Source organism: Hyaena hyaena, unplaced genomic scaffold, assembly GCF_003009895.1.
Source record: "Hyaena hyaena isolate Hyena2069 unplaced genomic scaffold, ASM300989v1 scaffold_511, whole genome shotgun sequence".
In the NCBI taxonomy this organism is placed as follows: domain Eukaryota; kingdom Metazoa; phylum Chordata; class Mammalia; order Carnivora; family Hyaenidae; genus Hyaena; species Hyaena hyaena.
Window position 1 is genome coordinate 1,365,639 of NW_024081144.1, and position 14,141 is coordinate 1,379,779.

General features: G+C 56.3%; 1 protein-coding gene across 2 annotated transcripts in view; it reads right to left on the bottom strand.

Annotated features, from left to right (window-relative positions):
• The window catches only part of STKLD1 (serine/threonine kinase like domain containing 1), a 22,477-nt gene extending 8,534 nt beyond the window's left edge, over positions 1-13,943 (bottom strand). The window contains exons 1-10 of one of the 2 annotated variants that reach the window (XM_039255169.1): positions 13,810-13,943; positions 12,070-12,156; positions 8,955-8,999; positions 7,421-7,495; positions 6,402-6,521; positions 5,991-6,092; positions 3,781-3,851; positions 2,772-2,887; positions 1,057-1,175; positions 372-535 (exon numbers count right to left, since the gene is read on the bottom strand). In XM_039255169.1, the coding sequence (XP_039111100.1) occupies positions 372-535; positions 1,057-1,175; positions 2,772-2,887; positions 3,781-3,851; positions 5,991-6,092; positions 6,402-6,521; positions 7,421-7,495; positions 8,955-8,999; positions 12,070-12,156; positions 13,810-13,824 (914 nt within the window). In that variant the 5' untranslated portion in view covers positions 13,825-13,943. The remainder of the gene's footprint in view (positions 1-371; positions 536-1,056; positions 1,176-2,771; positions 2,888-3,780; positions 3,852-5,990; positions 6,093-6,401; positions 6,522-7,420; positions 7,496-8,954; positions 9,000-12,069; positions 12,157-13,809) is intronic. The other variant, XM_039255170.1, reaches the window with a different exon arrangement.
• Positions 13,944-14,141: the final 198 nt, after the last annotated feature.

A 14,141-nucleotide genomic window follows, 5' to 3' on the forward strand; every position in this document is an offset into this window, starting at 1 on the left:
TCGCTGCTGGGCCCTGGCAGTTTCACCCGCACGGGCTCCTTCCTCCAGAAAACATACTGAAAAATCAGATTTTACTATTGTGTTGGTAGAAAGGTGAATAGAACCCAGGCTGGGTTCATTGTTGTACACTCCTCGTTTCCTTCTTATTTTGACGTAAATGACAACGTAGATGTTTTCCCAGTCCTGGTCCTCTCGAGTCGGCTCCTTCGGCTGCAAGGTCGCAGGTCACTGTGGTCTGGCATGGCCACACTGGCGACGCCCAGTGGTCCACGGAAGGCTCGGCGTGTTTGCGGTGTTAAAATACCAAGTGGCGGGAGAGACGGAGAGAGATCCCCGGAAAGGTTAAAATACAGCCCCTGCCCCGAGCTCACCTGACTGTTATTCGCTCCGAGGGGTTGATCTGCAGCATCAGAGGCAAAAGGGAACCCAAGGTTTGCGCGTGGGGGACGTTCTTCTCCCCCATAGTCTTCAGGATGCCCCTGAGGCCATTTGGGAGGGTCCGGAGGGACTTTCTCAGCAGCATGGCTTCTGTTCTCTGAGGGTACACAGGCAAACACTGCTGTTTCCACCGCTTCCTCGGCGGAGCCCCAGCTGGGCCCGGTCCCTGCGGAGAACTGGCGGGCCCCAGGGCCAGCCTGCGTGAGGGCCAGACGTGGGAAGACTAGGGAAGTGAGTGTGCAGGGCTGCCTGGGGGCCCCAGGTGACAGGCAGCCCATGTGCGTTCGGGCCACCTCCGTCAGTTTCCTGTGCACCTGAACTTGGCCTTCTCATCCGCAGGAGGCAGTGGGTGCACGGGGAATCCACTGTGAGGGTCAGGGGGCCGTCTGCCTAACACGGTCGTTGTCATCACCACCGTGCCAGGGCCCGCAGGCCCAATATTGAGTGCGGGGCCCCCCCAGCAGCTGGGATAGGGGCTCCCCCCAGTCCCTGGGAGGCACAGAGCAAGGCAGGATGATGCAGGTGGGAAGAGCCTGCCCCTTTTGAGGCAAGGTGGGCAGAGGCGGCCTTCCGGGGACGTGGGGTGTGGCCGGGAGGGGCGGGCACAAGGCGGCTCACATCTGTGAAGGAGCAGCTGGCCATGTCTAGGATGATGCAGCCCAGGGACCAGACGTCTGACTTCTGGCTGAAGGAGAAGCGGAGGGCTTCGGGGGCCATCCAGGACTTCTGACAAGGGTCTGTCGGCAGGAGAAGGTGTCAGATGCGTGAGGCCTGTCCTCCCTGGGAACGCGAGGGGAGGCAGGCAGGTGCTCTCTAGGGAAAGGAAGAGGGCCCTGCTCAGCAAGATCTTGCCCTCAGGAGGTGCCCCACGAGGCTGCCGACCCCCACCCCGGGCAGGTGCCCCACGAGGCTGGCCTGTGTGTGCACACACGCAAGTCGTTGTGCCCAGCATGGCTGCAGGAGTGGTCAGAAGAGCCGTGAGCCAACAAGGCTGAGACTTCCACCCCCTTGAAACATCTTGCCCCTCTAAAGGTCAGAACTTGGAGGCAAAATTCCAGTTTCCCCACCCTTGTTTCTTTTTTTTTTTTAATTTATTTTATGTCTTTATTTTATTTTGACAGAGACAGAGAGCGAGCGGGGAAGGGGCAGAGAGAGGGAGACACAGAATCTGAAGCAGCTCCAGGCTCCGAGCTGCCAGCACAGAGCCCGACGTGGGGCTCGAACTCATAGACTGTGAGATCACGGCCTGAGCCGAAGTCAGACACTTAACCGACTGAGGCACCCAGGTGCCCCGACCCCACCCTCATTTCTTTTTTTTTTTAAAACATTTTTTAAAAATATTTTTATTTATTTCTAGGAGAGAGAGAGAGAGAGAGAGCGTGAACAGGGAAGGGTCAGAGAGAAAGGGAGATACAGACTCCGAAATAGGCTCCAGGCTCTGAGCTGGCAGTCAGCACAGAGCCCGACACGGGGTTCGAACCCACGAACCGTGAGATCATGACTTAAGCGAAAGTTGGACGTCCAACCGACTAAGCCACCCAGGCGCCCTTCCCACCCTCATTTCTAAACCTGAACCCCAGACCAGGAGCCAAAAGAGCAGGGTCACCAGTCTGCCAGTCCCTGATAGACCTCAGGCAGCCCCTCCCTCTCTGGGCCTTCATTCCCCAGCCAAACGGTAAAGGGATGGACTCCAGGGGCCCCTCCACACCTCCAGTAGACCCACCCATTCACCCGTCCACCCACACATCCATCCATCTGCCCATCTATCCACCTGTCTCTCCATCCATCCATGCATCCATCCATCTGTCCTCTGTGCACCCAGGACCCTGAAATTCTCAGCTATGGTTGACCTCCCTGACAGCCGGCATAGGCTTGAAGCCCAGCTCCCTCTGCCCCACTGCCCTTCCAAAGGAAGGAGAACCCATCTCCCCTTACTCCCCATGTCTACCATCTCCTCAGGTATTTTTAGGACTCAGTAAAGCCATCCCGCCCTCACCGGTGCCTGGTATCCACTAGCTCTCCATCTCCTTCTGAGGCCATTCGTCTCCTTCCATGAAGGTTACTATTTTCTGGGTGTCTTTTGGACCCTGCGTGCACCCCCTCCCCTGCCATGGTGGTACCCCTGCTTTGTTACAACGCAGGCAAGGGGGGTCTCTTTGGAGCCCACAAAAGCCCATGGGGGTCTGTGGGGACCTTCTGAGCAAGGAGAGGTTTGATCTGTTCCACCGTGGGCCTCTGGGCTCTAGGAATGACCCCACTCGGCAGAGCGGGCCCCCCCCCCCCCGGTGCTCCCCAGCCATGGCTGTCCCGCTGCCTGGGAAGACCCTGGCCACCTTCCTCTGCGCGGATGTTCCACTTGGCTTTGTCTGTCATCAGCGCATTGGAGCTCAGGTCCTGCAATTTGCAGTGGCTGCTGCTGACAAGGGCTATGTTGGAGGGCTTGAGATTCCTGAAACGAGGAGGCAGGACTCTCCACCCACCACCCCTGCCGCCGAGAGACCCTCCCGGGGCTGGGGCCAGCGCGCCTTGAGCCTCCCTCCCTGCTCCCTGCCCCACCCAGTCCTGCTCCGCTCTCCAAAATGCCCCCTTTGCAGCCTGCTTTTCCCCACAGAAATAAAATCTCCTACTCCGTTCTTTTAAACCGGGAAACAACCAGCCAGCCACGAGGAGGAAAACACCTAACCGTCTGCCGGATCTGCCTCCCATCTTGCTCACCTCCCTCCAGAGCCTCGCTACCCATGCATTTGCTTAGGGGTTGGCGTCCGGCCACCTTGTGAGGTCCACAAGACGCCCACACTAAATCATGAGCGCTTTCTTCGTCCACGCGGTCCACATGGTTCTTCCTCTCTTCCTTCAAACCCAGTACCGATCCGGTCTGAAGCCGTTCCCACCCCCTTCAGACTGTGGACGCCACAGGGCGAGTGAGGCCGTGCTGCTGGTGATCTCGAGCTTGGCCCAGGGAGGGCAGCAGCCCCACCCCCACCCCCCGCCGGGCGGCCAAAGGCCACAGCACACAGCCTAGTCTCTTTCCTCCGAGTGCTGTTATCTGGCTGCTCTCCCTGCACTTTAGAACCAACCTGCCCTGGTCAGCTTACGCTTCGTGAAGCTGGGTGAGTCACCGCAGGTGACGTGGAGAGGGTGGCATTCCCTTTACGCCTGGGAGCTGCTCTGGAAAGGTGCCCGCTCTTATCCTGGATGTGCTGACCCTGGCCACACCTCTCTGCCCCGACACTGCCCCTGGGCACTGACACCTAAGGGGACTCAGCGCCTTTGCTCCTGAAGCAGCCTGGCCACCCCGGTCCCCTGTGGGTGATGTCTAAGTGGCCCAGCCACCGCGGTCACCTGTGGATGATGTCTAAGTGGTGCAGGTAGTCCAGAGCATCCAACACCTGGCCCAGCATATTCTGCATCCACTGGGTGGAAAACAAGAGACGCCAGGATTGGAGGGGTCCCCAGCAGCAGGCCGGTCAGTGAACATGCACAGCAGCCGGTGGGGTCATGGTGTGTTCTCTCCTTGCTGCTTCTTTTTTTTTTTTTTTAATGTTTCAATGTTTTTTATTTATTTTTGAGAGAGAGAAAGAACTGGTGGGGGAGGGGCAGAGAGAGGAGACACATAATCTGAAGCAGGCTCGGGCTCTGAGCTGTCAGCACAGAGCCTGACGTGGGGCTCGAATCCACGAACCGTGAGATCGTGCCCTGAGCCGAAGTCGGACGCTCCACCGATGGAGCCCCCCAGGCGGCCCCTTTCCCTGCTCCTTAAGACAGGCCCAAAGCCCCACAGCAGCTCAGAGCCAGTGCGAGAGGGTTCTACTGCACGTGCCTTTGAGGCTGAAGTGTGTGTGACCATCTAGACAGTGACACCACGTCAGCCAGGGCAACGCCCCGCTTTCCAGACCACACGCCCCGACTTCATTGCAGAGTCCCTGGGTGCCCTGGGACCCCCGCCCTGTGCCCCACCCCTTGTGGCCCATTAGCCTTGTGGGGATCAGAGATATTGAAGTCTTTATTGCCTACTTGGGGCTTGCCTCTCTCCGTGCCACTGGAATGAAAAGTGCTCTGACAAAGACCGTCCTGGAAACACTTTATGTCAGAAACAAGATCCATCTAGTTTCCAGGGCAATGATTTTCAAACCGTGTTCCTAGGAACCCTAGATTCAACCCCAGGGTGTCAGAGAGGAGCTGAGTGTATAAGACCCCACCCAGGCATCCACTCCACCTGCCACCAACCCGGCCGTGCCCCCTGATTAGAGTAACTCTGCCTTCCTTACTGGGTTTCTGAAGCCATTTTGTGCTTGAAAAGGTTCCACCACTAACAGAGAGTTTGAAAGCCACTCCAGAGCCTTCCCTGAGGCCCACGCTGGGAGAGGAGCCACGTGCACTTCAGAACCCCTCAGTGGTGAAGATGGTGCCCACAGGCCCCCTCACCAGAGGGGTGCTCACGGCAGAAGCAGGCAGAATTCACTTGGGGTCAATCACTGGTAATGTGAAAGTAAAAATGACCTAGCTCAAAAGGCAACAGGAAAATGTCCCCACGACCCTGGGGCAGGACAGGCTCTCAGACAGGCTCAGAGGCAGTAACCATAAAAGAAGCGTCGATAACCTGACTGCATTACAAGTAAGGACTTCTGTTCATCAAAAAACAATGTTCAGAAAGTGCATCGGCAAGGCACAGTCTGGGAGAAGACTCTGGATGCCCGCACCCACGGTATGTAAAGAACACCTACGGATCAACAAGAAAAGACAAACAACCCGACATTTACATGGACAAAAGACTCCAACAGGCACCAAATCCAAATGGCTGAAAACACTCACCGTGATCACTCATCATAACTCAAATTAAAATGTAGTTTTTAATTAGAATGGCACAGAATGACGTGTTGGCCAGGAAGTAGGAACCGGGATGCTCACGGCTTGTGCAGGGTGTCACCGTGGGTGGACCACACCGTGCTGGACACTGTCTGGAACGCCTACGAAACCTACAAGTAACGCCCGCTCTGTGATCCAACGGCTGCGCACCCAGGGACTCCTCCAGGGACATGAATGAGCCTTTAGGTCGACCAGAAGGCACACAGAGCACTGTTCACATTCATTTCTTGAAGCTCAAAACCAGGAACAAGCCGTGTGCTCACGGAGTGAGGCCACGGGCAGACAGATGTGGCCCTACAACGGGGCGTCACCTACCCACGACAGGGACAATTTCCTGATACACTCACGTAAGAAACCAGACACAGATGGTGACACGTTGTCTGAGCCCATTAATGTGACCCTCAGGGCAGGCAGAAGATTGAGGGTAGAAGTCCAAACGGGGACACGGACAGGGACTTCTGGAGCTCCAGTAGACGGGAGAGGCCGCATGAGTGTATGCCTGGTACGGTGCACCAGGCTGTGCACTGAAGGCCTGCACACGTCACAGTGTGCAAATACCTCCAGGTACAAATGTGAGAAAAGATAAGGCACATCTGCCCTCCCCTCTGCCCCTCTGCTCCCTGACCCCCTGATTGACGTCCATCCAGGTGGTCCCCAGGCTTGGTGTCTTAGAGCCTGTGTCTTACCTCAGAGTCAATGGTTGTCTTTGTCTCCCTCTTCTTCTCAATGACCTCCTGGAAGCTTCCATCATTGTACTCCATCACCAGGCAGAGGAACAGAGAGGAGATCTGCTGGGGACATGAGGCCTCAGCCAGATGCCACGGTCCCGGCCCCCACAAACCCAGGCCTGGGGGTCTCTGCGAGGTTATGTGCTCCAGGGCCTCCCTCTGCCTGCGGTGGGGTACGAGCCCACCACCAACAGCCCCTGCTCAGGCCTCCGGTCTCATCTCGTCCCCCTCCATCCCGGCTCCATCTGCATGAAGCCCCTCAGCCTTTCCTGAAAGCGGCCCAGGCCTCAGGCCACTGCGAACACAGACCCCTGTGCCCGCGACCCCACTTTTCACAGGTAACTGTTCCATCTTTAGGGCTCAGCTTACGTCCATTTCCTCTCTCAGGGGAGCCTGGCCTGGGAGGCACTCAGGGCCTCCACTCGGGGCTCTCAGAGGACGCTGCTTTTCCTTCCACAGTGAACTCTCCTTTTGGCTTTTCTGTGTTTCCTTGAGAGCATTATGGGGCGCTCAGAAAATATTCAGGGTGCGCGCAGTGATGGCCTCTCCCTAAGGCTTTCCTCAGGGCCCAGAAGAGGCGGGATATGTATGAGGGGACTCTCCACTCCTGCTCAAGCCCTTAAGCCTGTGGCTTCCCTTCACCTCCAGGGTCCCTGCCCCACCCAGCTCAACCCATCTGGGATGATCTGTAAGAGTCTGGATCCCTGGAAAGATAAGAAGTCACACAGCCTGTGGGGGACACATAGGGCTCAGGGACTTACAAGACCCTGATTTAAATCTCACTCAGCTGTTACGAGCTGTGTGGTCATGGAGAGCTCCTTAACCTCTCTGAGCCCCAGGGAAATGAGGAGAGTACTTCCAACCCTGCGTATCTCCCAGGGCCCGGGGATGACCGTTAGTAAACTGCAAGAGCCACAAGAGTCAGGGGTCCAGAGGCCCAGGACAATGTGATGGCGAATAAGGGGGGGGGGGGGAGTCAGGGACCAGCTCCTAAAGCCCTCTCCTTCCACGAAAGCCGAAAGTTCCACCTTCAGAGGCCGACTTCACTGAGCCTTCGGCTGCAGGGTGAGCTCAGCAGCTGGACGGACGGGGCGCTAGAGTCACGGCCACCAGGCCTTGCCTGCCTCCTGGCCGGGCCGCGGACTAGGCAGGTGCCCAGGAGAAACTGGTTCCTCTTAGCCTTTCTTTCTTCTCTAAAGTCGTACGTTAACCCCTCCTCCACTGAGACTACTGCGGCCTCACAGGAGACGGTGCCCAGAGAGGCCCCAGTAAGTGCTGAGTCAGGAGCTGCCACATCAGAGTTACTGCTCAAGGGGTTCTAAGGGCGCGGGGGTTCTCTGTGCTCAGCTTGCTCGTTCCTGAGCCCGAAGGGGCCGGCTCTGACCCACCTGACTATTCCATATGATGAACAGCTCCTGGTACGCGGAGATGTGGGCGTGCTGGAGCTCCAACAGCGGCATCAGCTGCAGGGACACAGCAGAGGGGGTGGAGCCGTTGGGGAAATGCTGCTTCTCAGCCAGTGCTCCTGTGTCCCGCATCCCGACAAAAACGCAAGATCTGGCTCTGCACGGGGCTGGGGAGCAGGCCCGAGGAGGGCGTGCGGCCTTTTGCTTCAGGGTCAGACAGCCCGGTGCGGGTCCCGGCTCTCCAGCATGTGCCAGCCATGCTGTGTGACCGAGGAGAGGCTCCTCAACCTCTCTGAGCCTCTAGCCTCGTCTGAAAATGGCAGTGACAGTGGTGTCCGCCTCACAGGGGTTTCGAGGGCTAAAGTGAGCTCGTCAGGGAAGTGCCTGACATAGACGCAAAAAAAGCACGGTCAGGGATGGCTGGAGAAGGTGGCGTGGCCACAAGGAGGTGGGACACTGATGCACTTGCGCCCACCTCGCCTCCTGGGTGGCGCACACCTGAGGCTCCAGCGACCCACTCTGGGCTGACGGTGCTTGGAAAAGCCACGCAGCCGGGCCCTGGCAGTGGCTGCCAGGTAGCTCGCCCCGTGGGGGTGGGGAAGGGGAGGGGGATGTGCCCAGCTGTGGTGGCGTGGGGGCTGTGGGAGGTCTCCCGTGGTCTCTCTTCCACTTTGTGGGGATGTGGCCTGGGTCCTTCGCTGTGCCTCAGTCACACTGTGGACTGGCCAGCTGCGTGCTGGCAAAGCTCGCGAAACGGCGATTCCAGGAAGAAGACAAACAAGTGACCACGGAATAGGAGGGGAGGCAATGGCTTCATGTGAAGTTCAAGAAGAGCAAAGGAGAACTGCTCAGAGCCTTTGTCGGGCAAATCCCAGCACACGCAGCTGGTAGCGCTATTGTTATGGATTAGGATGCTATCGTGGGTGCCAACTGGGGGATTGAAGGAATGTAAAAGAATGTTTATTTGCTCTTTTAAACAATTCTGAACTTCCCAAATTTTCTACTGTAGCTGATATTTTTATAATTGAAGGGACAATATTTTAAAAGCTGGGTACTTGATAGGTTCATCTAGGGACCTGGCCAACATGTAAACTTTATCTTCTCGGGGAACCTGGGGGGCTCAGTCAGTCAAGTGTCTGACTTTGGCTCAGGTCATGACCGCACACTTACTGAGTGCGAGCCTTGCATTGGGCTCTGTGCTGTCGGCTCAGTGCCTGCTCTGGATGTTCTGTCTCTCTCTCTGCCTCTTCCCAGCTTGCTCTCACCCTCTCTCAAAAATAAATAAACATTAAAAAAAACACTTTCTCTTCTCTGAGAACATGTGTTCTAAGTTGTCTGCACTGGGATTTAGATGAATGTCTGGGGCACAGACTCTCTTCATGACTCGGGGGCTTCTGGCTTTGCGGCACTGGGCAAGACCTGGGCAAGGTTCTGACTCTCGCAGCCTCCAGTGGAGTACAGAACAGTCTCTGTTCTGCCTCGTGTCCTCTAGGGAGGGAGCCACCCAGAGAGTTACCTCCTCCAAGGCCTCGTTGGCATGATGCTCATCAATACACTGCACCTGCAAGGGCGCAAGAACACGGACTTCGTAAACGTGTAGGAACCTTCTCCATCACCACTGTCATCGTGGTCACCATCACCGTCATCATCGCCATCATCATCACAGTCACTGTGATCATATTATCACCATCATCACCATCATCACCATCACCACCATCATCACAGTCACCACCACCACAACCATCACCACCATTGTCACCATCATCACCATCATCACCACCATCATCACTATCATCTTCATCATCATAATCATCACTATCACCACCATTGCCATCATCATCATCACTATTACCATCACCACCATCACCATCACCACCATCACCATCACCACCATCATCATCACCATCACCATCACCACCATCACCATCATCATCACCATCACCACCATCACCATCACCATCACTATCATCATCACCATCACCACCATCACCACCATCATCACCATCACCATCANCACCATCACCATCATCACCATCATCATCACCATCACCACCATCACCACCATCATCACCATCACCATCATCACTATCACCACCATCACCATCACCACCATCACCACCATCACCACCATCACTATCATCACCATCACCATCACCACCATCACCATCACCATCATCACCATCACCACCATCGTCACAGTCACCACCACCACAACCATCACCACCATCATCACCATCATCACCACCATAATCATCACCATCATCACTATCATCATCATCATAATCATCACTATCACCACCATTGCCATCATCATCATCACTATCACCATCACCACCACCACAACCATCACCACCATCATCACCATCACCACGATCATCACCATCATCACCATCATCACCACCATCATCACTATCATCATCATCATGATAATAATGTCTATCACCACCATTGCCATTATCATCACCACCATTATCACCATCACCATCACCACTATCACCATCAGCATCATCACCATCATCACCATCACCATCACCACCATCACCATCACCACCATCACCACCATCACCACCATCACCATCATCACCATTATCACCATCACCACCATTATTCACTGGGAGAGGGGCCAGGCTTCTACCATTCATGCCCCACCACATGGCACCAGTGGAGGCCTGGTGATGTTCCTAAGGCAGGGATCTCCAAAAATGCTTTGAGCAATGAGAACATCTTTACTCCTGTTGCAAGGATACATCTAGGATAGAATAATATACACTCCAAGCAATCATTAGAGGATCGATTTTCAGACCCGCTGAAAGCAGGGAAGAAAATAACGTGTGGCCCCTGGAGCCAAACGGCTCTCTTCTGGTCGGCTAAGTATCAACCTCACCACTTCATTCCTTACCCAAACTGGGAAGACTGTCCCTGTCGCTGACCATGGGGCAGTGGGGGAACGTGTGAGAGAAAGGGTGGCTGATGGGAAGGGCAGCACAAAGCTTCAAGGCTACGACATACTTGGTGGCAAAGTTTGCACGTACTTTGCAGGTGCATATCAGCGCCGCCTCCAATCCCAGATCCTCACTCAGAGCTTCTGCTCATAAGGGTTACAAACGACGAAGTCTTATAACTGGGGTGATCGTAGGTGAAAACGCAGAGGTGGTGGCTTATTCCCAGACCCTGTACAGACCCTGGATGGAGCAGCACCGTGAGCCTGCCTTCCTTTCCTCCTGTTTCAGGGGCTCATGCTTCTAGGTGAATGTACCCAAAACACACTGAAAGCCTTCAAAATGTCACCTTCTTTGCTCTAGAAGCCCCACCCCTAGGAACTGATCCCCAAGGATATCCTGGATCCTCAAAAAAGTGAACTAGAGGTTGCTCATCAGAGTTGTTGACACAGAGTGAAAAATCAGGAACAGGCTAAGCACTTATCATTCAGGAGGGGCTCTCGGATCCCCGGGGGCAGTTACAGCCCATCAAGCAGGTGGGGCCACACAGCCACCAGAGCCTGTCAGTGGCAGGAAGTGATGTTTGCAGCACACTAAGAGGAGAAAAGTACGTTACCAAATCCAACGGGCATTCTTGTCAAAATGAAGTGTATAAACACTTAGGGAAAAGACTAGAAGGAAACACAAAGCCCTACCTGCACCCCACCCCCGTTTCTTTTCTTTTTTCTTTTTTTTTAAAAGAAAGATTGACTGGCTTTTTAAACTGCTCCTTGATCACCCACAGGGCAGTTGGCTGTCCGGCCCCACTGGCTGAAGAGACCAGGGGGGCGGCCCTCCAGCCAGCCTGCAGTGGAGCCAGAGGCAGGTGAGGACTCCAGGCCCAGCCGTAGAGGCTGCTGAACGGCTCCCACAGACAGGAGGCCTGGCTGAGCAGCAGTGGCCCCAGAGCTGATGCCAACGAGGCTCTTCCAATGCACAGTCAACCCCAATTCCAAGGTACCCCAGCCGGCACTGTGCACCAGGAGGGCGGAGCCGCGACCCTTTCGGCGCCGATCTCTGTTCATCTGAACCACCCTGACTTGGATACACAAAGGGCTTTTCCCCTGCAGGTCTGTACCCCTCCCTGCCATGCGGGCCGGGGGAAGAGGTGGTGGAAGGGCTCAGGGCCGGATGATGTCCTGTCCTTAGCCCCGTGTGACCTTGGGCAAATCCCTGCCCCTCCCCCTCCACCCCAGGCCTGGCTCCCCTTTGGTAAAAAGGTGGCTCTGCTGAGGTAGCCTGAATTCACATCCTCTTGGGAGCTGTGCGACGCTGGCTAGTCTGCAGCGTCCCCAAGCGTCCCTGTCCTTGGCTGTAGAGTGGGGCCATGGCTCCAGCTTGGCAGGGTTGAAGGGCGACAAGCTGGCGGGAAGTACATGCCGAGTAAGTGGTTGGGAAGGCTGCGTTGCTGAAGTTAAAATGAGCATTCCTACTCCATGCCAGTGAGAGAGTCAAGTGTGGGGGGGAAGCCTGGGGAGCCTCGAGCGGCCCCCAAGTGTACTCTCCACTGCATCCGCCTCCGCCTCCGTGGCGGTGACTGCTGGCATGGAGGAAGCGGCTCGCAGCAGGAGGAAGCCTTTCTCTAACCTGGGGGCGCTAAGTGCCTGTCTGAGGCACCACTCACCCTGGGATGTCACCGCAGCCACTGCTTACCTGCTTTATCACGTACTTTACTTTGTTTTCTGTTTTCTCCACCACCAGGTTCATCCCCAAGGCCCCAGGACTCAGCTGGTCCAAAATCTAGCAGCAAGAGACAAAGAGAAGCTTTCAGCTTTTCACTTTCCGAAGTGTGCTCTACTCCGACACCTTTTCTGGCCCCAACTCCTCTTGCGGGCCGGCAGAGCCAGCGTCTCCACCGTATTTTGCAGAGGAGATGCCGGAAGGCTGAGGAGCCCTGAGAAGGCAGAACTTGAGCCCCTCTCTCTGCGGCGCTCTTTTCACCACCCTATACCGCTTCTCTGGGCTGCAGAGGGGGCCAGTGGGCATCTAGGGGCCAGTACCTCCCTGGGGCAGATCTCTGTTCACTCTCTCTAGCCTCCTACCATTTCAGCTTCCAGTACCCACCTCTGAACTGAACATCCAAACGAGAAAATAAGTGGTCCATAAATGGTGCCGAGTTACAGCCGCGTGGGGCCTGGCACTGCGCCAAGCACTTTACAGCCCCCGCCCCCTGGGGAGCGGCACTATCGCTATGTCCAGATCTACGCTGGAGAAAACTGAGGCACAGGGAGCGAGGTCCTTGCCTGAGCCTACGGTGCTAATAAGTCAGATGGCCTGGAGTGGACGGGAGCTCTGGGGTCCGCCCCCAGGGTCTGTGCTATGAAGCAAGCCTGCAGAGAGGTGGCCGTCGCGTCAGAACTCCGTGAGGGGAGGCCAGGGCCTACGGGGTAGGGCCGACGATGGAATTACACCTGTCGGGATGGAGGAAGCCCCGAAGGATGGAAAGGAGTGGTTGTAGGAGATGGAACCCAGAGTCTAGGGACTCTCAGAGTCCAGGAAAGTCTTGGATTCTGTAATCCAGCCCCTGTGGGTGGACTGAATCGTGCTTAGGGAATATGGGGGACAATTTACTACTGAGCGGCTTCATTAAGCCAGCCTAAGGATGCACATGCTTCGGCCCTCTTAAGCGGCAGGTTAAATAGCAAAAGACACTCGTAGCTCAGATGGGGTCTATGGTTTTCTCCAGAAAAAGTAACTTTGCCTTTAAAATTCTCTGGCCCCCAGAAACTCTTCTCCTTTACAGGGCTGGCTCCCCTGGAGCCCTCCCACACAAAGGGAGTTCTCAGGAAGTGAGCAGACTCGATTCTGTAAGTTGTTTTCAAATTAATGAAATCTTTACAAAGACCGAATCTGATGTTTAATAAAGTTGACATATTATGTATCGAAGCAGTTAATTAAACACTCATTCACTTTTAGTTTTGCAGCTTTCCTTTCGTTTTGGGGATTTTTCAAATCTTACACACTGTCACAGGCCCTTGGAAATGGTCCAGGCCCTCCTAGCCGGGACTGCCGATGGCTGGATTAGGAGACTGGAGGCTCCTGATTCTGAACTTTGGACGTTTTAGGGTGTCCTGTGTCCATGGGCAGAAAGGTGGACTTCTCTCCCATCGAGTATTCAGACAACGGTGCTGGAGAGTCCTTCACTTCATCCATCATTTTAGAGGGGGAAACTGAGGCCCAGAGAGGCAAAGGGCGCCCAGGGGGCCACGCCACGCGCTGGAGGCAGACCCTGGCTCGGGGTGGGACCTGCCACCGGCCGCCTCTCCAGAGGCTGCGACCGGTAAACCGGTAAGGGGGCTAGGTGGGGGTTGCAGGAGGTCGCGGGTCCCTGGCTCGCCCCAAACCGGCGGGTTCTCGTCGCCCTGGCCTCCCCCCCAGGGAACAACTTGGCACCTGGTACTTCTCCATAGCGTCCCCAGGGCAGACTCCCCGCGTCCTCTCGGTCGGCAGGGCGCCGTGGGTGTACCCCTAGCCCGCACCCAAGCGCGGACCCTCGACTGAGCATGCTCAGTACAGACCGCGCCCCGGAGAGCGCCCCATCCCCCGCCCCGGGGGCGCCCCTCAGCCCCAGGTGCGCCTGCCCGAACGGCGCACGCGGGGGCTCCGGCACGCCCCTCCAGCGGAGTGGCCTCAGAGCGCTCGATGGGCGGGGCCTGAGAGCGTGGCGGGCGGGGCCTGAGAGCGCAACGGGCGGGGCCGGGCGGGGCCGCGGGGGCCAGGGCGCG